At 37.7% G+C, this 21,908-nt stretch overlaps 2 protein-coding genes across 5 annotated transcripts; one reads left to right on the top strand and one right to left on the bottom strand.

The window, feature by feature from the left end:
- LOC105167482 (BTB/POZ domain-containing protein At3g50780-like) lies at nucleotides 9,898-13,741 on the bottom strand. Of its 4 annotated transcripts, XM_011087236.2 has the most exons (4): nucleotides 13,614-13,741; nucleotides 12,966-13,079; nucleotides 11,941-12,687; nucleotides 9,898-11,173 (listed from the first exon to the last, which is right to left on the bottom strand). In XM_011087236.2, the coding sequence occupies exons 3-4, from the start codon at nucleotides 12,574-12,576 to the stop codon at nucleotides 10,232-10,234; spliced, it is 1,578 nt and encodes a 525-aa protein (XP_011085538.1). In that variant the 5' UTR covers nucleotides 12,577-12,687; nucleotides 12,966-13,079; nucleotides 13,614-13,741; the 3' UTR covers nucleotides 9,898-10,231. The 4 variants fall into 4 exon arrangements, with proteins under 4 accessions (XP_011085538.1, XP_020552008.1, XP_011085536.1 ...); XM_020696349.1 differs by having other exon boundaries at nucleotides 11,941-13,079; XM_011087234.2 differs by having other exon boundaries at nucleotides 12,966-13,703.
- On the top strand, nucleotides 18,024-19,262 carry LOC110012399. Its single transcript, XM_020695788.1, has 3 exons — nucleotides 18,024-18,180; nucleotides 18,453-18,774; nucleotides 19,025-19,262. Exons 1-3 carry the CDS (start codon nucleotides 18,024-18,026, stop codon nucleotides 19,260-19,262), a joined length of 717 nt encoding a protein of 238 aa, XP_020551447.1.

Raw genomic sequence — 21,908 nt, 5'->3', positions numbered from 1 at the left:
ATTGGGAATAGCAAAATTGTTCGTATGGGAGCTTTTTTGATGTGTGGAGATGTTATCCGCTAAGTATGAAATCATTTCGAGGACGTTCAGGCACAAAAATATAAGGGCGACGATCAGACGCCACCCTATGCGCGAGAAGGAGACAAATGTGTGAAGCAGAGTTCTTTATCTTTTGAGATTTGCAAAACTATTTCAATGGGGAGATCCTTGGTGTGTTTGGAACACCTCCAAGATGTTTAAGAGTTAGACGGTTCCATTTGAGTAGGAAACGACGACTATGTTTGGAGTTTGTAAATGTAGTGGCGGGATTGTGGTTTTAGAGTATTATGTGGGCAATTTCTCAACTGGATGATCGAATGGGACTGAAACTCTCGAATTATGATGTAGAAGTCGTAGGCTACACAATGATTCAAGCAACACATGATTTGGATGTTGGTTGAGGGAGATGGGAAAAAAGTGCGCTCCTTGGCCATTTCAATATCTACTCTTGCAACAAGAAAAATATTTTTAAGCGTATTATAAGGGGGGCATGTAGTGGTGAGCTCCAGCCAACCCTCCCCGTCCATGACGGTAGCCACACCGACATTAAATGAGTATCTCTTAGGGGCATATCGGAGGCCTTCAAGAGCCGGCTTTAGGTATCTCAAAGGAGTGTTTAGAGTCTTTGAAAGATATGGGAACCAAACGGGCGGCGTAGGGCCAGGATGGCCTACGTTGAGCACAAAAGCAATCGAGAGGTTTCGTGTAACGCACAAGGTTGCTCTACGGGCTGTGGGATATCAGGGGCAACACCTCTCGTGTGAATAGGTAATTGAGGTAAGCACTCTAAGACCTCCTGATCTAACTCATGGCAAGTGTTATTGGGTTCTAGCCGTCCATGGGGATCCGTTGCTTAAGATGAGCGATCGTGGGAAGCCCAGTGGACAATTTGTGAAGCCACGCTGCAATGCAAGAGGCATATCGGGCATGCCGTGTGGGATCAATGTGAGATGTTGGCATATCGAATGGGCCTCGGACTTATGATGTGGTCCTACTCGGGCGAGGTATAGAAGACGACCATGACGAAGGCGTGGCCGAGGATGCATCGAGTGAACATTGGGCTTGAAGATGGGCATTGCGGGCACATGCAGAGCACAGTAATGTCGAGACGGAGAGAGGATGCTCCTTGCAATCGAGGGATGCATTGGCGGGTTTCAAGATTTTGGGTGAGATGCATGGAGGTAGACTAGCTAGTTGGGGTCAGCCGCGAGAATGCGCAAAGACGTGCACATCGAGAGCTTTAGCGAACATGGGTATTTTGGATAAGCAAGCGTACGGGCACGCGGTGCAGCATAGGGAGACGTTTAGATGTTGTCCTAGTGAGCTTCAGTGTTTGAGACACGTGATGGAAAATTGGTAAAGTCTGATATGTGCAATGGTTGATCGAAGATTGGGTGCAACCTGAGATGCCGCATGAACGAAAAATACATTGCTTTGCGAGATAAAGGAGTCCACCCGTGACACAGGGGAAGGGTGAATATGTGTAGACTGGCTCTCCAAAGGTGCGATCGAAGCCTTAGGTCCATGTGACATGAAGGCCACCAAGTAGCTGCGAGCAAATTCTACAACCTGTAGGGGGAGGAGAAAATCCTTATGTGCAAGTTTCAGATTTCTCCTCCACCAAATGGTCCAACAAATCATAACAACAGGGGCGAAGTTAGCAGAAGAGAGTTTAAGTGAGAGTCCAGTAATCCACTCCTCCGTATACATGGTCGGAGAATCAAGGATGTGCCATCTGTTAGGAAATGGATCGGGTCAAGATGGACAACAGCTGGAATATGAAGGCGATAAAAAACACATGAATTTGTTAACCCAGTTCGAATATAAATCCTACGTCTGGGGGCGATACCAAGCCAGGAGAAAACACTCAAAGAGGAGGAAAATTGAGGAGTACAATACACACACACTTGTATGTAAGTTTTCACCACACGTGAAAGACAACACTCACTCTCGTCTCAACTCTTTCTTTTCTCTCTTGATTACACAGAGAACTTATATGTTTTTCTCTCTACTCTACTCTACAAAACAATGCCAATAAGAGTAGTATTTATAGCCATGACTTAGAGTCTCCAACTCAACTTGGGATTTTTAAGTTGAACCGGGTCATCCTTGACTTGACTTAGAGTCTCCAACTCAACTTGGGATTTCTAAGTTGGACCGGGTCATCCTTGACTTCTTCAAATCAATCTTCACATCTTAAAACCATCGAACGTTGGATAGTACCTTTACCTGTCGTGCAAAAGAGCAGCGGAAGAAAGTGTGGGTAGGAGTTTCAGCCACTGACCTGCAAAGAGGGAAAGAAAACATGTCACAATGTATACGTTTCTACAAATTTCTCGCCATAGGGAGAATATTTCGAACAGCTTGCCAAATAAAAACCTTCGCCTTGTTTTGCATATGAGCTTGCCACACCTTGCTCCATGTCTGTCTAGCCCAATGCATCCCACTAGAGCTCGCCTGGACTGACATAGACAACACAAGGTGATACGCCATACGGACTAAGAGGATGCCATTTTTCAAGTAGTGCCAGAAAGGCAAATCCGCCGAGCCAACTAAGATAAGAGGAATTTGGAGACTAAGGTCCCGATCCTCGTTCCACTCATGCGAGTCCTCAGATATAAGATCATGAATCTGCGAAGTATGGACATGTGGGGGTTTTGGCGTGATGATTCGAAATGATGGTGTACGCGGCAGCCATGGGTCTGTCCAAGTACTCACCAAATGTCCCGTCCCAATGCGCTATCTACATCATGATCGAAAGAGTTCCATTGCAACCATAATACTCCTCCAAGTAAAAGATAGACGAGCCCCGAGCTGGGCCGCAAAGAAATGAGACTGAGGAAAGTACTTTGCTTTTAAAACTCGACTAACCAAACTCTCTAGTTGAGATAGAAGCTGCCATAGCTGCTTGGTTAGCAAAGCCAAATTAAAAGCCTTAAGATTACGAAAACCAAGCTTACCTCAAGTTTACTTCTACACATTTGATCTCATGCCTACCAGTGAATTCGCCGTCTATCCCCGTTATGCCAAAAGAAGCTAACTGCTAAGGCTTGGAATTCCTGAAGTAAAGTTTTGTTAACCTAAAGCAAGACAAAGCATACGACGGGATAGCTTGCACTACTGCTTGGATAAGGACCGCCTTACCCACTTGAGATAATGTCTTCTCATGCCATTCCTGAATCCTTTTCCAGATATGATCTTTTAATGCCACAAAGAGGGCTCTTTGGATGCAAAAATCACTAGGGGTAAACCAAGGTACACCTCGTATTTATTTTCAAGACGTATACCCAACACTTTCACCAAGCCCTTGTTGAATATCAAGGGAGTATTACGGCTAAAAGTGGCAGAGGATTTATGCAGGTTAATCTCGTGGCTGGAGGCAATCATGTAAGTATTAAAAACATGCCAAATAGTTTGCACCATGGGAAGATTTGCCGGGCAAAAAACCATGGTGTCATCTACAAAGAATAAGTGGGAAATGAAAGGAGCACCACTACAAACTGCCACCCCCGGGATTGTTCCCCTATCAGCGATCACCCAAAAAAGCAAACTAAGTGACTCTGTACAAACTAGAAACAAATAAAGGGAAAGATGGTCTTCGTGACGGAGTCCCCTCGTAGAGGTGATAAACCCAAATTGGGACCCACTCAAAACAAACGAGTAAGAAATAGAAGAAACATAAAGCATAATGAGATCAACAAAAGCACTAGGGAAACCAAGCTTACCCAGCACCTTTCGGAGGAACGGCCATGCCACCCTATCATAAGCCTTGTTGATATCAAGTTTAAGGTTCATGAAGTGCTTCCATCCCTTAGAGTGAGTGTTCAAGAAATTGTTAGTCTCAAATGCTAGCAAAATATTATCAGTGATAAGGAGCCCTGGCACAAAAGCTAATTGAGCAAGAGAGATTATCCTATCAAGCCAGAGTCGTAAACGATTAGTAATGGATTTAGAGGCTATCTTGTACACCACATTACACAGACTTATAGTGCGATACTGGGCAAGGGACTTCGACTGTTTACATAGGAAGAATATGATGGTTAAGGAAGTTAAGAACACAAGTAATGACATCGGATTTGACAACATGCCAAAACTTTTGGTAAAAGAAGGCACCCCGTCAGGTCCATGGGATTTTAAAAAAAACATACCAAAGAGAGCCTTAGTTACCTCGATCTTCATGTAGGGCCGTAGCAAGTCCTCTACCATCTCATCGCTCACAATGGTTGGGAAGTACTCAGTTCCACTTTGGATATCATCAGGAAGAGGCCTACTGGATGTGAACACTCCACAAAAATACTCCAGAATACATCTCTGAACCCCTTCAACTGACTCAGTTTAGGAACCATCCAGGTTACGCAACTTACCAATGAAATTGGTCTAGTGCCTTTAGCTTGCTTTGGCATAGAAAAAGCCACAGCTTCGGTCCTCTTCCTTAAGCCACAGATCCTTACTACGTTGTTTCCAAAAGATTTTTTTCTGGATAATACGTTTGGTGAGTTCGGCCTTATCCCTCAACATACTGTCTCTATTATCCTTTGTCATCATTATCTATTTCCTTGTTATGAGCAACCGTTCAAGCGCATTGATTCTATCATGTGCCTCTCGACCATAAAGACGCTTCGAACAAGAGAGCCGAGCACTAATCGTGGCAAGCTTCTCTCCTAATCAGAGCTCAGCTCGAGACGTTCTTGGAATTGACCAAGCTTTAGTAACAATATCTTCACAACATTTTGAAATATAACAACTGGATTTAAAAATTAAAAGCAATTAAAGTCATGTTGGGACAAATTACATAAAATATTTAGAAATGCTATTTACGACAAGAAAAAAAATAAATCGAAAACTTACAATGAGAATTGTTATTTTCAATCCAATTGTAATTGTTGATTTTAACCGAATCGCAGAATTATTGCTTGCCTTGAAGAAAATATACGTTTCGTATTAGTAGTGCACCGGGTACAACGTAATTTCTCGCAGGATAAGATAGTTGCAGTTCTTTTGATTTTAGCACTATACCGAAGAACACCACGATTGAACACTCAGAAGCTCGTTATCAAACTTTAGAGCTCAAATTCTTTAAAATTTGAGAAGCCGAGAGAGAAAAAAATCTCAAAAGTGTGAGAATTGATTTGCTGTTGTTGTGAGAAAAATGAGAAATGTCAAACCTTTATATAGGCATGCCAAAACCCAGCTATTAAAACAACAATTAAGAAACAAAATCGCATTTGAATTCCACAGCAAAAAAATCGACCAAAAGCATTGAAGCAACATTTGAAAATTGGTTGCTGTTTCATTTTGCCAATAATTACATTCAAACTCCTGATGAAACTAAAAGAATTTTGAAAAAAAAAAATTCCAATTAGGTGTTGCTGCAATCCAAGGTTTCAATTTATGGGTTTCCATTTGAAATCAAAATTCCAACAGATTATTGCACCATGTGAATACGTCACCCCAAAAGCCCAAATCACGCGAACCACACTAAGCTAAATAGAACAACCAATCTGGGGGTTATTTGCTCTAAGGAGATCATGGAGCTCTTTAACTGTCCAAGGATTCCCCAGCCTTTAACAGTTCCACACTAGGAGACTCATGGCGCCCGGTTGGGCTGCAGAGCAGTCTCCACCCTAAAATTGAAAATCTCAGTAAGTGGACCATCAGATCTGTTTAGTTTTTTAGGATTAGGAAATGTTGCGTTATGGATGTCCTCGTCTACTAATTTTTGTTTAGTTAGAAAGCTAGGGGTAGGGGTTAGAAGTTGCCTCAGTAGGGGCGAGTTCTCTTTGTGTATCTACATTTCCGAGGGATCGTGCGAGCTTGGGGTTGATTATAGGAAGGTAATGCAGATATAGGAGGAGGAGGCGCTGAGTTAAATGGAGACAGGCTCATAGAAACAAAGGGGTATTTGTGTAGTTGAGGCAACAGATAATGAGGAGTCAAAGGTAATAGATGGAGGAATAGAAATTTGGAGTGGAGCAGAAAAAATGGGAGTAGATAGGGGTGAAATTTGAGAAGGAGAAATACAGGATGTAACCTGGGTAGTAGGCGGAGGTGCGGCTGGAAGTATAGGATCCGGGGGAGGATGAACACGAGATGATTCTGGGTTCTCACTTGTTTTAACAGCTGGATGAGGGAAGTCTCCAAAGATGACCGCCTCTCTTAGTTTCAAACAAAGAGGCGAAAACCCCGCTTCGAGAAGAGAATTGGAGTCGAAGAGAGTAACAACTGCACTTGGGGATCCCTATTCTAGGAAAACGAGTCCTAGATTCCCACCGACCCACTGCTTTAAGCTAAGGACCATACGGTGAGTTCTCGCCGGGGTTCACGAAGTCCGCTTGAAATCTTGACTCACACCACTTCAAAATATACTCGAGTTTCCCACCTAAGTAACAGAAATTGGGGATTTGTAAGTAAAGGTCAAAATATGGTTGTCATCCAAAACAATTCGAATCTTCAATGCTCGAGGTAGGGGCTTTGTAACATCAATGGCGACACGAAGATGCATGAAAGAACCCCATGACAACGGGTGTTTTGATAAATCATAGTCAACAATGAAGCTAGCAACTTCAATGTTCATCTTTCCAAGCGGCAAGCCATGAATTCAAACATGGAAATCTCACTAAGTAAGGTCCACATCAGCTGGCTTTTCATCTGCCGACACTGTGGCTAACACAATAAGTCTCTTCTCAAAAGCCCACAGACCACTGGCAAGCACTCGATCTCGATCAACGAAATGGAAAAAATTTAGCAAAAATTGATCGTTTTAGAGGAATGTGATCTCCATGCCCTTGGCTGGATTCCGAGAAGACTGGGGAATGGTTTTCAAAGTCTCCACATGATACGGTTTGTGCGATAAGATGCAACCAACAGTATAAAAACCAACCTTTTCGAGATTAGAATGCCAAACCCTCGCCGGCAAAACCACACCCATCTCCTCCTCTTCCGTTAGAACCAAAGAGCGCCAATTGTGTTGTTTCCGCCTCCATCCGATGATATCAAGAGTAGATAGAAAAGCCCCCCAATCGCAGCAAATAAAGGACATAAAGAACCTGCACAAACCACACAAAAAATACCAAAAAGCAGCTAAGACAGACTTTGATAAGAGTAAACAGCTACAATTCTATATAAGGAAAGAAACAATGGAGAAAGCTGAAAACGAAAAGGGGATTGAAGCCAAGTGAAAAGCAACAAGAAAAGCTGACAAAACAAGGGAAAAGCAATAAAGAAAAATGGATTGAGAGAGAGCATGCAAGAATCCTTTGTTGGCTAGCAGCAAAATCGATGATAACGTCGTCTGGCCGCCTAGAAGGAGGATGGGCGCCACCAAAACCCTAAGAAAAAGAAAAAAAAAACCACCCACGCGGAACAGCTCTCATACAAGAGAATTGGTATCTATGGTCCCATTTCTGATATGAAAGTTGTGGCTAATAATGGTTCTATGTGTGACTCTACATGTTCAATTTAATTTTGTGAAATAGGGTATACTATATTAAAGAAAATGAATTTTATTTTTATATTATTATCAAGACACTATGGCTCAATAGCTACGAAAAACAATCAGTGTCAAGCGAAGTAATAAATAAAACTTTCATTCCTAATCTGCATTGTCTAATATGAAAATTTTACTTATTCATGAATTTATCAATGAAAATTGAAAATTTACTTGCCAACGAATTTAGCAACTAATTTTTTAAAATATACATTGAATAATATAGATTAGCAACGAAAATTTCACTTACTAATTAGTTCGATGTTGATTCTTTATCGTAGATATTGAGCCATTTTCTTGTAGTGAGCAAAAATAGTCAACAATTGTGCTAAATTACGTCAGCACTTCTTGAGATTAGGTTCAAATACAAAAGCATTCTCTATTTTTTGTAAAATTTTAGGAACACCCTTTGAGGGAGTCTTCGTACTATAGTGTACCTCGATTTGTATAAACATTTGTCATAAAACAGACAGTGTAATTACAATTACAATCTCAAAGATGTAGTTATAGTTTTGCAAAGAGTACGTGGTATTTGCGTGTTAGGACCTAATATTACAAAGTGTCAGTATAATTTTAATTTAGGTAGTTATTTAGAGGGGGGAAAAGAGATCATTTTAAGTTAAGGGTGGCAAAATAGTTTAAGACCATAGGTTCAACCCAACACAACTAGTTTTGGGTAGGGTTCAATTGGTTATATTTTAAAATGGATTGATACGGGATGAAGTTAAATAAAATTATATTTTGTATTAGGTTGAATATGGGTTGATAATGGGCTTAATATGGATCTTATTTGGTTCAACGCATAAATTAAAATAACAATAAACTAAAAGTACCCACAATTTACTCTTTCTGCATATACATAGACTCTTTCACATCTTTCTCTCACACATAAAATACGCTCACAGCTCCTCTTACTTCATACACCCACTCTCACATTTCTCTCACATATGCACAACTCTCTTTCTCCACACACACACACACAAAAGAAAAACACTTACAATTTCTTTTTCTTCATATTCACACTCTTACATATCTTTCTCACACACACTACCCTCTTTCTCTTACATGCACATAAAATTATCTCTCAACAAATATAAAAAACTTGGTTGTACTGCTTGATATTCATTCAAAATGTTAGGAATTATTTTTATAAAATATAGTATTTTGTTAGATATTTACTAGATTTTTTTACTTTATGATTTAACAAATGAATCTTAACGTACATGGTTATTAGATAAAAATGACATGTGATACAAATTTAGTCAGATTACGTTACAAGTAATAATTATCTTTTTCAATAGTTCAATATTATCATTTTTTCTTTTCATTGTGTGAAATTTTGAAATTATTAGGTTCAAATTAATAAAATTGTTTATATTAACCGACCAAATCCATTTGAACCCAACTCGTTTTGGACCCGATTCATTTAAACCCAACCTAATCCGCCCATTTGCCACCCCTATTTTAAGTAAATCATAAACTTATATCTAATTCAAGGGGTAAAAAAAGAAGAAGAAGAAATAAGAGTGATGTACGATGCCGTGTTCTTCAATTAAATTATTGGGCCAAAATCAATGGGCCCTTCTCATAGATAAAGAATAAGTATGACAAAGCCCATGCGATGGCCCAAGTGAAGTAGATATCCATAATGATTAAGCACCATTCGGGCCCAAATCAGATGGTAAAGCCCGGTACTCTGACAGCAAGCGCCGAACATGTCTTCTATTTAATTAGACTACTCTGTCTCTCTCATAGTGGTAGCAGGACACAATTACTCCCAACAATCATCTTTCATGTATTTTTATTATTTTTCTCTTTTAATTTAATGTTTAATTATTATTGACTTAAACATTAGAATGCTAATATACTTTTTATAAATATTCATATTATTAAAGCGATATTCCATGTATAGATATTCAAATTTAGTACTTGAAATTTGATTAGCATCGATGAGCAATAAAATCATTTAATTTTCATTTGAATGATGTAAGAAAAAAATTCAATTGATTGGCGTATAGTTTGAAAAATATCTTGATCTATTATTAGTTGCAATGGAAACAAAAAACAGAAAAAAAAAAAAAGAAAGAAAGAAAGAAAGAAAGAAAAAGTGTATAAATGGAATCTTGATCTAAAACTTATGTAAACAACTGGCCATATAACATTAAACATAGACAATAGAAACATAGTCCTCCAGTGGTATGTGTATCATCTGTGATGTTCAAAATCTTGATCAAAATCCCTTTCAAGAGCACAGTGATTTGGATTCAGAACAATGAATTTCAGCTGGCTAAGACAACATAGGACCACATTACAACCATACATATAGTAAAATTCAGAAGTAAACTTATGCAGATGAGATTTCAGACTATCCATTTCAACAGAAGCACAAGGAAAAGTGTCTGAATTTCATTGCAAGACTGTCTCCATTCAGGGCTAGATACTCAGAAATCATTGCATAGCTGCACAATCAATTCTTGGATCTCATCTTCACATATATATCGAGGAAACAATAATTACAATCAGCAATCAGAAGGAAAGCTGATATAACGCATATCAGTATCTAGTTAAGCAATGTATTCTTGTTGTTATACCTAGTTTTGCAGCTTCTATCTTGCCGTCTCAGCCACGAAGTTACAAGACATCCTCGACTTCCACAAGTCCAAGTTCCTTCTCAAAGTCAAGTTGGTTGAATGGATTTTAATTATATTACTCTTCCACTTTTGTTGTCATCGTGTTATTGGACTGCTGGAGAGCTTCCGATTCTACATATGGTCTGATGAAAGTCCTCCTCCACCAGACCTCGAAAGCCCTCTGAAGATTCGGACAGTTATCACCAGCTTTCAGAAAACTCCCTAACCAAGAAAGCAAAATGCTTTGCTGATCCTCTAGGGGGAGCGTGAGAATCGTCCTACCAATTCCTTCTTCAACAACCTTCCGATCAAATGATCTGCAGCCATGTTGCAACCAGCTATAGTCGTTAATCAAAGGTTCTAGCCAGGTTTTCAGCAGTAAATGACGGGTATCCTTAGATGGAAGAAGTTCCCCTCTTCCTATTCCAACAAAGAGTCTTGCAGTAATCGTGCTAACATGGTGGCGATAGACAATAGGAAGTCTAGTGTGAAGTGAAGCCAATTCTTGCTGATTGGCCCAAGTTATGGCGAACTCGTCTGCTGCTTGCCTGTCGGCTAAAATATCAAGCAACCATAAGAGGTTATCGGCCTCTATAGCCATCAACTTCACTACTGGTTCTCTTTCAGCAGCTTTTCTGAACAGAGACAATAAAGAATCTAGGGAGTTTCTGCAAGAACTGAAAAGAGTTTCATTACACAAGTCAGATGAGTCTGAAGAGCTAGGAAGATTGTTGTTTTCTCTAAGGAGTTTCAGTACAACAGATTTCATCTCCCGTCTTCCCTTTTCCTCTTTGCTCTTCAGGACTAACTCTAGTATGTGAGAAAGGGTGTCTTTAGGCGTTTTTGAAATTTCAGAAGAAACTCGTTTCAGTACTGGTCTGACTCTGATGCCTTCGCTCTCAAGACGCAAGACTGAAGAAACCACTTTCTCTTCTTCCTCTTCCCCAACCCAAGGGACTGCTTCCAAGTACTCCAAACATGATTGGATGCATGTCGTGAAACCCAGTTGTTCACCAACCTACAAGTTTTCACCAGAATTATAAATCGTATTACAAATAGTTTCAGCCCGTGTAGTATACCAATTGCGTCAACATACATATTTATTATCATGGAAGAGGTGGAAACCCCTTCATATTATTAACAGATGCCAGAAACTGGAAAGCTAAAACGTGACAAAAAGGATTCATAATGTAATGTTTCTTCCAGGCAATTCTACAAATTCCTTAAAGTTATTTTAGTGCAATCAAGTATTAGTTGAGAATGATCCTAGACTTTTGTAATGATCCCGAGACTATTCAAGCTTCCCTCATCCCATTATAGGGGAAATCTGGATAGCCAGAAGCCTGTATCTTCCTTGAACATAGAAATACAAGGCATGTAAGTTGCTCGTAGGATTAAGGAGTCATATTCATGAGTTATTTGTCTAAACTAGGCAAACCAAGAGCTTCTCAAATAAAATATTCGTCTACCTGATTAAAGTAAAATTGATCTACAGCAGAACAGTATCTTAATTACCCAACACAAAACTTTGAAGTTTGAAGTGAGATCCTAGGGTAATGAACAGAATGCAGCACGAAAAGCACTGCTGCTTGGTGTATCAAAACAATCGTCTAAGTAAAACATTTCATAAATAGAGGAGTACAGTCAACAAAAAAACAACTGAATCTCTTGCACAACATGTTTTCAAATGTATATTGTCTCAAGAACATCTATAATTAGCAAGCAGAACCAACATTAACCTGCAAAGGCAGAAATGATGATATGAGGCACAATTCTGTTAATTACCTTGAGGATTCGGAGCACACGTGAAACACTTTGCTTCATCAACCGTTGTTTCAGTTCTTTGCAGTACATCAGTCCAATAGTTTCCACATATATCTCCACATCATCACAGTTATCAATTTCAAGACAGGGGAAAACAGGCTGCTGTTCCGATATTTTGCTGGCGAAGAAACTGCTATTTTCCACAAGTATGCTCCTGTGAATGCTCAACTTCACGGCAAGTCCATGCTTCCCGAGCAAAATTACCCTCAGATCACTGGTCCCTGGTTCACCAAACTCAATTGTTACCTTCCTTGGCACATTTTCAGGCTTCGGCCGAGGTGCCTTTTCATTCATAGACGGCGCATTCAGAACAGGTGGATCAGAACTATGACTCTTTTGCTCATCGGTAACAAGATTTGTCCTAGACGATGTAGAACCGGACTTTTTCTCATTTACTGAATTTGGTTTTCTCTGAAGTGCAGAATTCTGGGTTGGAGCAGATGACTTGGGCTTGTTTTGAGGATTTTGTGTCTTGGTTGTCTTTTGAAACACAACAGGTGAGGGGCAACACCAGAAACCCTCTGGGGTTACAGCAATTGGGACATTCTTAATTTTGGTTTGGCCCTGCTCTAACCTGGGAAGTCTAATCTCAGCCATAACTGAACAAGACTTCAAACTCAAATTGAGTCAATGAGTGGCATTTACAGTGAAAAACAAGGAGGACCCTAATAGAAGAGGAACAAATACTCCAAAAGCTCTGTTGTTTCCCTATTCAGAAAAGATGAAGAACAAAAAGGTCTACATCAAAATCAAAAGTTTCTTTCCTCCAACAAATGAAAAGCTCTCCGTTGGCAAGAATATTAATGAAGGAATGAAGATAACAACAGACCAAGCATCAGGAATTCTCAATAACACTAACAGTATAAGAAACTAAAAGGACTCTCCATTAACTAATCCAAAATCAACCAACTACAGAAATTTAATTCCCATTATCAAGAATGAAGAATTTGAAAAGCTGCAAATCACATTCTTCAGAAACAACTAACCTGCATTCAGAATGGGTAAAATGAAAAAGAACCCTTTAAAAAAGAACCTCCAAGAGATCACAAAGATTAGAATTTTCTTCAAGCAGCCATCTCCGAGAAACTCTGTTGAAACCCCTGAAAACAACAAGAACTCACCAACAAACAGTGAGAAATCTGAGAAGGGTTCTCTGGTAGTCCATCTCTTTCTATCACTCTTTCATTTATGAGCGACTGAAAATGATTGAAGAGAGCTTCGATGTCAAGCATCAAGGGAACCACTTTAACAAGGGACTTGACAGAGTGGAATTGATCAATGATGAGAAAACAAAAGATTTTCTCTTTTGCGATTAAAAAATTCCAGAGCTAATAAAGAAACCACATGATCTGAGGAGCTAAAATGCTAAAGAATGAGAGAGAGAGAGAGAGGTGTTGAACAGTTTGAGGATATGGCTGTTTTGGTAACTTCCACATTCACAATTAAGGATGCTTTTCTTGATTTTAATACACTACTCTTAATTCTCTTCTTGTGGGTCTGAATTTATATCAGCAATCATGTCTGCAAAATTCTTGCTCCTCTCACACAGTATACACACAAACACAAGCAAACTGAGAGATCAATGAGTGAGAGGGATGGAGAGATAGGCATGCAAAATGCACTGGACCTGTCACCTTTTGATCTTCTTCTTTGCTTTTTTCCAGCTTTATTTATTGTCTCCTCCGTTGCTCTTTGCTGTACAGAATCTATTTCAGTTGAACACACCGTAGATTACAAGCCAGGTTTTCTCACTCCATTTGACAAGAATACCCTCCCGCACACTCTTTATCACTGTTTATTCAAGGAAAATCCTATCCCGGATTGAATTTTGCCAAATTGAAACTAATTATACATCAAATTTGATGTGTAATTTGTGTGTTGTTTTAAAAAATTGATCATTCACACGTCATTAATTTGATTTAATCAAATTTGATTTACATAAAAAATTTCTGTTTATTCAGATTTTCTTCAATTTTTCTTGAGATTTTAATTCATTTCTCGAAAATCAGATGAAAAAATTTACTTTATTTTAATAAATCGATTATAATTATATCATAAATTTTAATCATCACTAATCAATATCAATTATCAACTACCAACAGCTACTATTATAATATAAATAATTATTATTAATGTAAATCAACAACTAATATTAAAATAAATTAATATCTACAAATTAATATGCTACGAACACATGACACCACAGTCACCGCAGATCAATTTTGTCAACTAAATTAAGCATTAATCCTCATTGACTTAGAGGTTAAATTAACTATTATCAAATTAAAAAAGAAATATCATTTTACCTGAAGCAATAGTGCGTCTCACACCACTCTTTTCGAGAACAATAGTGTCAGTGGATATGATTTTTTATTTTAATTTTAAATATTTTTTTTATATTTTTCATTAAAATTCAAGATCCATATATAATAAAAGAACTACATATAGAATTTTAGTTATATATGGTGAAAAAAGGTTATTCTAAATATTGTAGTAATTATTTTACGGAATGCGACCAAACACATTAGAAGGATTTCGCATCCATCACACCCAAAGTAAAAGTGTAATTTTATCCTCTTATATATAGTGGTTGTTTTAATTTGTAGCAAGTTACAGTGCAAATTGCAATGCAGGAGGATGAAGATGATTACGTGGATATGGCTGCTGAGGTGAAACTGAGATGGATGCCTTGTCACTTATATTTCTTTATATGCGGCATTCTTGTTATATATTTTGTTAGTAAAGAACACGTTTCCGAACAGTTAGAGTTGTTAGATTAGTCGGAGAGTAATTTTATCTTCCTCCTTGTATATAAGCTCGTTTTGTACAGTTTTTTCTTCAGATGAATTACACATAAATGTAGAAATCATTTTTCCTCCCCCAATCCTCTCGTCAAACTCAGTTTTGATTGTATTCTGATATAAAATATGGTATCAGAGCCTTCATTTGAATATCTCTGCATACCACAGCTCTTAGAATTCTATAATCAGTTAGCAAAATGGCATAAACAGTAGAAAGTAGCAGACATTCCACACCGATGACGACAGAAGCAGGTGCAAGACATAGACAATCAATACCTGAAGTGCTACAACTACACGGTTCTGATCATCCTGGTATGATCCTTGTGCACTTTTAACTAAACACAACTACTTTACCTAGAGGTATGCAGTGAAGAGAGCTCAACGAGCAAAAATGAAATTAGGCTTCATAGATGGTACTTTTGTTGAGCCGCGCATGACGGATCCATTATTTGAACAATTGATACATGTTGATAGTATGGTTACAACCTGGATTTTGAATTGTATTTCTAAGGAAATTGTTGGGCCAACTTCATGTATGCGGAATCTGCACGGACACTCTGATTAGATTTAGAAGAGAGATATGGAAAGTGTAATTGACCTCTCTTATATCAACTGCAACGAGAAATAACGTCCTTGACACAAGAAAATATGTCAGTTGTTGTTGAGTATTTCTCTAAATTGCAAATGGTTTGGGATGAATTAGACATGTTGATGCCCACTCCACGGTGCACATGTGGGGGCTGTACTTGTGGACTATCCAAGGCTATTGCAGATCAGGAAATATTTACTAGACTCATTTAGTTTTTTATGGGGCTAACCAAGACGTTTGATCACTTGTGCAATCAGCTTCTAGTGATGGATCTAGTACCTATAGTGAACAAGGCATACTCTATGGTTTTAAAAGTAGAAAGATAAAGGGGAGTCAACATGGATAGGGCAAAGGCTATAGACTGTTGCAAGTGAGAGCATGAGGAAAAAAAGAATTCATACCCAGGCTAGGGCAAAGAAAGAAGACAAGAAGGGACAGCATTATAGCAACTGTGATCGCTTAGGTCACACGACGGAGACATGTTTCAAGCTCCATGGAACCTTAGATTGGTATAAGGACCTAATTGAAAAGAAGAAGAAGGAAGGGGGAGCTATAAGGGGTTATAATGTACAATTGCAGGAACAAAAACATCAACATCAACATAAAACACAAAATCAAGAGGCCTTGTTACAGGAGTTAATAAAGTTGATGTTTTTCGAAGGACGCCAAGTGCAGCTGCAAGAGGATCCTTTGCACGCTAACTTTGTGCAGCTTGATAATTTTGTTGGTAAGAATTGTGCATTTGCTAGTTTTAATGATAATCTCTCTTATTCTTGGATAGTTGATACAAGAACAACTAATCACATATGTGCACATAAACATATTCTCCGATCTACTTCACCTCCTTCCAAATCCACACTCGTACATCTCCCGGATGAAATCAGTCACACACACACAGGATCTATGATATTACACCCCGCACTAGTGCGTACAGAAGTTCTTTATATTCCAAGTTTTAAGTACAACCTATTATGTCTTTCTAAACTTTATTTACACTCTTCCATAATAGTGAAATTTTACTCCTCTTATTGTGTCTTACAGGACCTGGTGATTAAAAGCATTATAACAGTAAGAAAGCTTTACAAGAACTTATATGTGTTGAACAAATCATCTTTCAGTCCATCCACTATAGTTTCACTTTCTGCAGTTCACTATAGACCTTGTACCGATTTTGTTTTTTGTAATAATGTCTTATAGCATAGGCGGCTGGATCATCCTTCCTTGAATGTTTTGAAACATGTACCCGAGGTGAATTCTATTGATACATCAGATACTTGTATGATTTGCCCTCTTTCTAACAAAGTTGTTTACCTTTCTCTACTTGTGCAATTCAATCCAAGCATGCCTTTGAATTAATACATGTTGATCTTTGGGGTCTCTATAAAACTCAAACCTTCAATGGTTGCAATTATTTTCTCACCATTGTAGATGATCTCAGTAGAGCTACCTGGACATTCTTCGATACAAGACACAAGTCTGTCATACCTTAGATATGTTTTTCAAAATGATTCTTACACAATTTGAGTCCAAAGTAAAAGTGATCAGGTCAGACAACGGGACTGAATTCACAAACACCAATTGTCAATCTTTGTTCAATTCTCTTGGCATTCTTCATCAGAATTCTTGCGGGGCACACCACAACAAAATGGTGTTGTGGAGAGGAAACATAGACTCATCCTTGATGTAGCACGGGATCTAAAATTTCAAGCTCATCTCCCATCTAACTATTGTGGGGAAACCATCCTTGCAACCACATACCTTATTAAAGACTTCTTACTCACCTCCTAAACTGGAAGTCACCCTACGAGATTCTTTATAACAAGCTACCCTCATACTCCATTCTTAGAGTTTTTGGATGTCTTTGTTTTGCATCAAATACCTTACCCTCCCAACAAAAGTTTGATGCTAGGGCTCATAAGCGTGTATTTCTTGGCTATAGCATACACCATAAAGCTTACAAGGTTTTGGACTTAAACACAAACTTAGCTTTTCTTTCCAGAGATGCGAAATTTCATGAGAGTATATTTCCCTTTAACCCTATTTCAACTCCAACTACTCATACTTTAGTCCCTTTACCACCTTCATATACTGATGACTCTGATGATGATACATCTCCACACTTACCTCCTTCTACTCCTAACCCAATTCTACTACTTCAACAGACCCTGAGCTGCCTACTGGCACAGATATTATACCCCAGCCTCCACATAATGACTTTGCCTCTAGCTCTGATCCAATGTATATTCCCCCACCTCGTAGATCTCTATGCATACCCAAGAAATCAGTCTAGCTAGATGATTATGTTTGCAAAATGTGCTTCCAATTCTGATACCACTTGTTACCTTTCTGCTTTTAATTCGGCACATATGTTTTTCGTTTCTCTTCTATCTTCTGTTCAGGAACCTCGAAGCTATGTCAAAGCTAGTAAGGATGAAACGTGAGTTGAGGTTATGAATGAAGAACTCACTGCCCTTGACAAGAATGAAACTTAGGAGCTTGTCCCATTGCCATCAGAGAAGAAGGCCATCAGCAATAAATGGGTTTTCAAATTAAAGTTGAATCCGAATGGCAGTGTGCAACGTTATAAGGCTCGCTTGGTAGCAAAAGGCTACAATCAATCTAAGGAATCAATTATTTTAATAGTTTTTTTCCCGATGGCAAAGTCGGTAACAGTGCATGTTTTTTTGGCAATTGCAGTGGCTAAAGGTTGCCCTTTGTGGCAATTAGATGTGAACAATGCCTTCCTACACGGGCCCCTTAATGAGGATCTGTATATGGTGCCTCCCGAAGGTTTTGTAGGCATATCTGCAGGTTGAAACACTCTCTCTATGAAGCAGGCATCGCAACAGTGGAATATCGAACTTACAACTAAGTTACGCGGTTTTGGTTACATTCAATATCTCCATGATCACTGCTTATTTTTTGAAGGTCACTTCCACTTTTTTGTGGGATTATTGGTTTACGTTGATGATATATTGTTAACTAAAAATTCTGAAGATGAAATTATTGTAGCCAAGGGTTACTTACACTTTCTTTTCACCATTAAAGATTTGGGCTTTGGTAACTATTTTCTGCGACTAAAGCTTGCTCGCTCTACTCCGGCCTTCTTGTTACTCAACAAAAGTATCTTACTGATATACTTAAAGATGTCAATCTCTTGGATGCAAAGGTGGTCTCCACTCCTCTGCCTCCAGGCCTTAAACTCATTGTTGAAACTGGTTCTATCTTGCCTAACCCAAGCCCTTACCAAAAGCTCATCGGTCGTCTTCTATATCTTGGATTCACGCGGCCTAACATTTCATTTGTCGTGAAGCAACTTAGCCAATTCCTCCAACACCCCAAGTCTTCTCATTGGGATGTTGCAGTTCACGTTCTCTGCTATTTCAAAATGCACCTCTGCTCTGGGTCTTTTCTTTCCCTCCTCCAATACGCTTCAACCTTCTGTTTTTATAAATGCGTCTTGGGTCTCCTTCCCAGACTCTTATCATTCGCTCATGGACTTCTGTATCTTCTTGGCTCCACTCTTGTCTCCTAGAAGACAAAGAAGCATGCAACAGTCTCTAGCTCTTCTGCTGAAGCTAAATACCGCAGTATGGGCGTTGCGGTGTGTGAACTTTTGTAGCTTTCATATTTGCTACGTGCTCTTCACATTTAGAACACCTGTTACGTTCTGGTGCGATAACAACGCTGCCATCCATGTCACTGCCAACCCCGTGTTTCACGAGTGCACCAAGCACTTGGACATCGATTGTCACCTTGTTCGAGATCAGTTCAAATTGGTTTCATCCAACCATCCTTTGTTCCCAGCCGCGGTCAACTGGCTAACTCCTCCTGTTGGTGATTTCATTCATCTGCTCGTCAAGTTGGGCTTGGCCCCTCAAGCTCCATCTTAAGGAGGGGTGTAGCAAGTTACAGTGCAAGTTGCATTGCAAGAGGTTGAAAATGATTATGTGGATATGGCTGCTGAGGTGGAACTGAGATGGATACCTTGTCACTTAAATTTTATTCTTTATATGTCCCATTTCCGTCACACGCCTTCTTTAGCAAAGAACATGTTTCCTAATAGTTAGAGTTGTTAGATTAGTTAGAGAGTAGTTTTGTCTTCTTCCTTATATATAAGCTCGTTTTCTACAGTTTCTTCTTCAGATGAATTACACAAATGGAGAAATCATTTTTCTTCTGCCAATCATCTCGTTCAAACTCAGCTTTGAGTGTGATGATTTCTGATATTTTACATATTTTATAGCACCAGACATCTCAAAATAATTTGCCTGATAAATAAAAAATGCGTGGGCCTTCACAAGTCCTCCTTGATTGGGAAAATCTATCTTGTCCTTATAAACTCTTCATTTCTCCATCAGTCGGTCATTAGCATTTTACTATGGATGCTTCACTTTTATGTAACTTGTACGTTTATGTCTTTGTCTTAGACAAGACAGTCTTTTTCTTATCATTATCACAACAAAGATCTTTCACTTACTCTTAACTTGTAGTGTGATTGTTGTACGTATAATTCAAGAAAATTTTTTAATCACATGATAAGTATATCACACTTACTGTGTAATTGATTTGATTCGAATAAACATGAATTGGTTAATAATTTTCCTTCTAAAAGATTAATGACCTCAATTATAAACGTACAAAGTTCAGAAAACAACATATTATAGTGAATTTGTCGCTTTTAAAATGATAACTAAAAAGCAAATTAGATCATTGCTTTGTCTACAAAAGTTGAATCTTGAGGTGAAACCACTCGTGTGAGTAGGGATGATTATCCATCGACATGAATGATATGCCCGAATTTGGAAATTGACATGTTAATTATGTTCATGGAATTGAGATCCGACCCTCCCCACACAATATACATTAGAAAAAATATAATATTTAATTATAATTAAATATTATTATTAAAAAATAATCATAAATTGTTATTGATTATGATCATGCAATGTTTATGATTGTAATTCTTGCGGGAGACTCAAAGCTATGAAAAATGTTTTTGCTACGGCTAACAACCACGGTGAATACTTTAGCCATGTTGAATAAGGTTAGTTAATAATAGTTATTTATCATAATTTTTAATTCATAGCAATTAAAATATAGACAATAGTAATTTTTTTCTAGTGATATGAGAAATTGAATTAATTAAATCATGTTACAATTTTAAAAATATTATAAAAGGATTCTTTTAAGAAAATGTCATCTTTATATATTTCTCTTCTAACTACTAGCGGTACACGACACACTCGATATGTATGCAACAATATTTTAAAATTAAAAATATATTTTTTTATTGATGAGTTGATTATCAGTCATGGTATAGTGGTCTCAAAACATAAAATGTATCAAAAAATTTAGGTGTATGTAAATTTGAGGGATATTTTAGTAAACTAATTAAAAACATTCAAATTTTTATTATGACTGAATTTTATTGAGGGATGTAATGAATGAAAAGAATAAATTTATATATTGAAAAGTTGGTATGACAATAGAGTATTATTTTAAAATAGTATTAATCATCGACAAACACGATGCCCAAACATACCAAAAAAAAATATTATGATGAGAGAAGAAAGAAATTTTTGAAAAAGTTTTGGTGTCACGGGATGAGAAGAAAAAGATTGTGAGAGTAAAATACATTGCAAAATAAGCTATTTATTAATTTATATTAATTTTAGCTAAGAGTATATATCTATGTTTAATATGGAAGTATATATGTAATATATTTTTTCACACATACATATATATATAATGAAATGAGCTGAAAGATTGAATCTAAAATCCACCCCATTTTTTTTGTTTTAATAATATTGAAACATGCCATAAATGCTATGGATAAGATGTCCTCACAATTGAGAACATCAACATTTCAAATTATTATCACAAAAATTCCAACCCACTAATTTAATTAGGGGAAAGAGCATTGTTACATGGCCTTTTACATTTAATTAATGACTACTTCATCACTTTCAAAGTCTATACATTAAAGTTGGTTGTAATGGCCTCACTTTATACTTAAAATATGGGTAAATAGCAATTTATCGACCTGTAATATTAAAAATAAATATTCACCCCCTTATAAAAAAAATATAGCAATTTATCCCCCTTAAAAAATACATAAAGGTAAATCACTATTTATTTTTCATAAAGAGATAATTTGCTCATTTGCAATATCACAAGAAGTTGCTTGTATTTTTTCCTTAAAAGATGGATTATTAAGCAGGAGAGATATCATGTTCTCTTTCATCCAATTAACTCGTACCTTCATATGGTATAAGTCGATTTTACCTTAACACTTACATATGGATCCAACCGTTTGGGCATCACCAGAGTCTTACTCTAATATTATTTTACCCACAAACTTATATTTATCCTCAAAAAATTGATTATTTCAGAAAAGTGATACCATTCTTTACAAGTATGTCCACAATTCTCTAGTAATCAATATTTGATGTAGCCACCATACGTAAACTATGTAAAATTATTAAATGCCCCTCGATACATGGCTAAATATTTTTGATAATTCGCTTATCTTTTAC

The sequence above is a fragment of the Sesamum indicum genome, linkage group LG8, assembly GCF_000512975.1.
Source record: "Sesamum indicum cultivar Zhongzhi No. 13 linkage group LG8, S_indicum_v1.0, whole genome shotgun sequence".
NCBI classification, from domain to species: domain Eukaryota; kingdom Viridiplantae; phylum Streptophyta; class Magnoliopsida; order Lamiales; family Pedaliaceae; genus Sesamum; species Sesamum indicum.
Note: the sequence above shows the minus strand (reverse complement) of the source record. Positions and strands in the feature narration are given on the sequence as shown.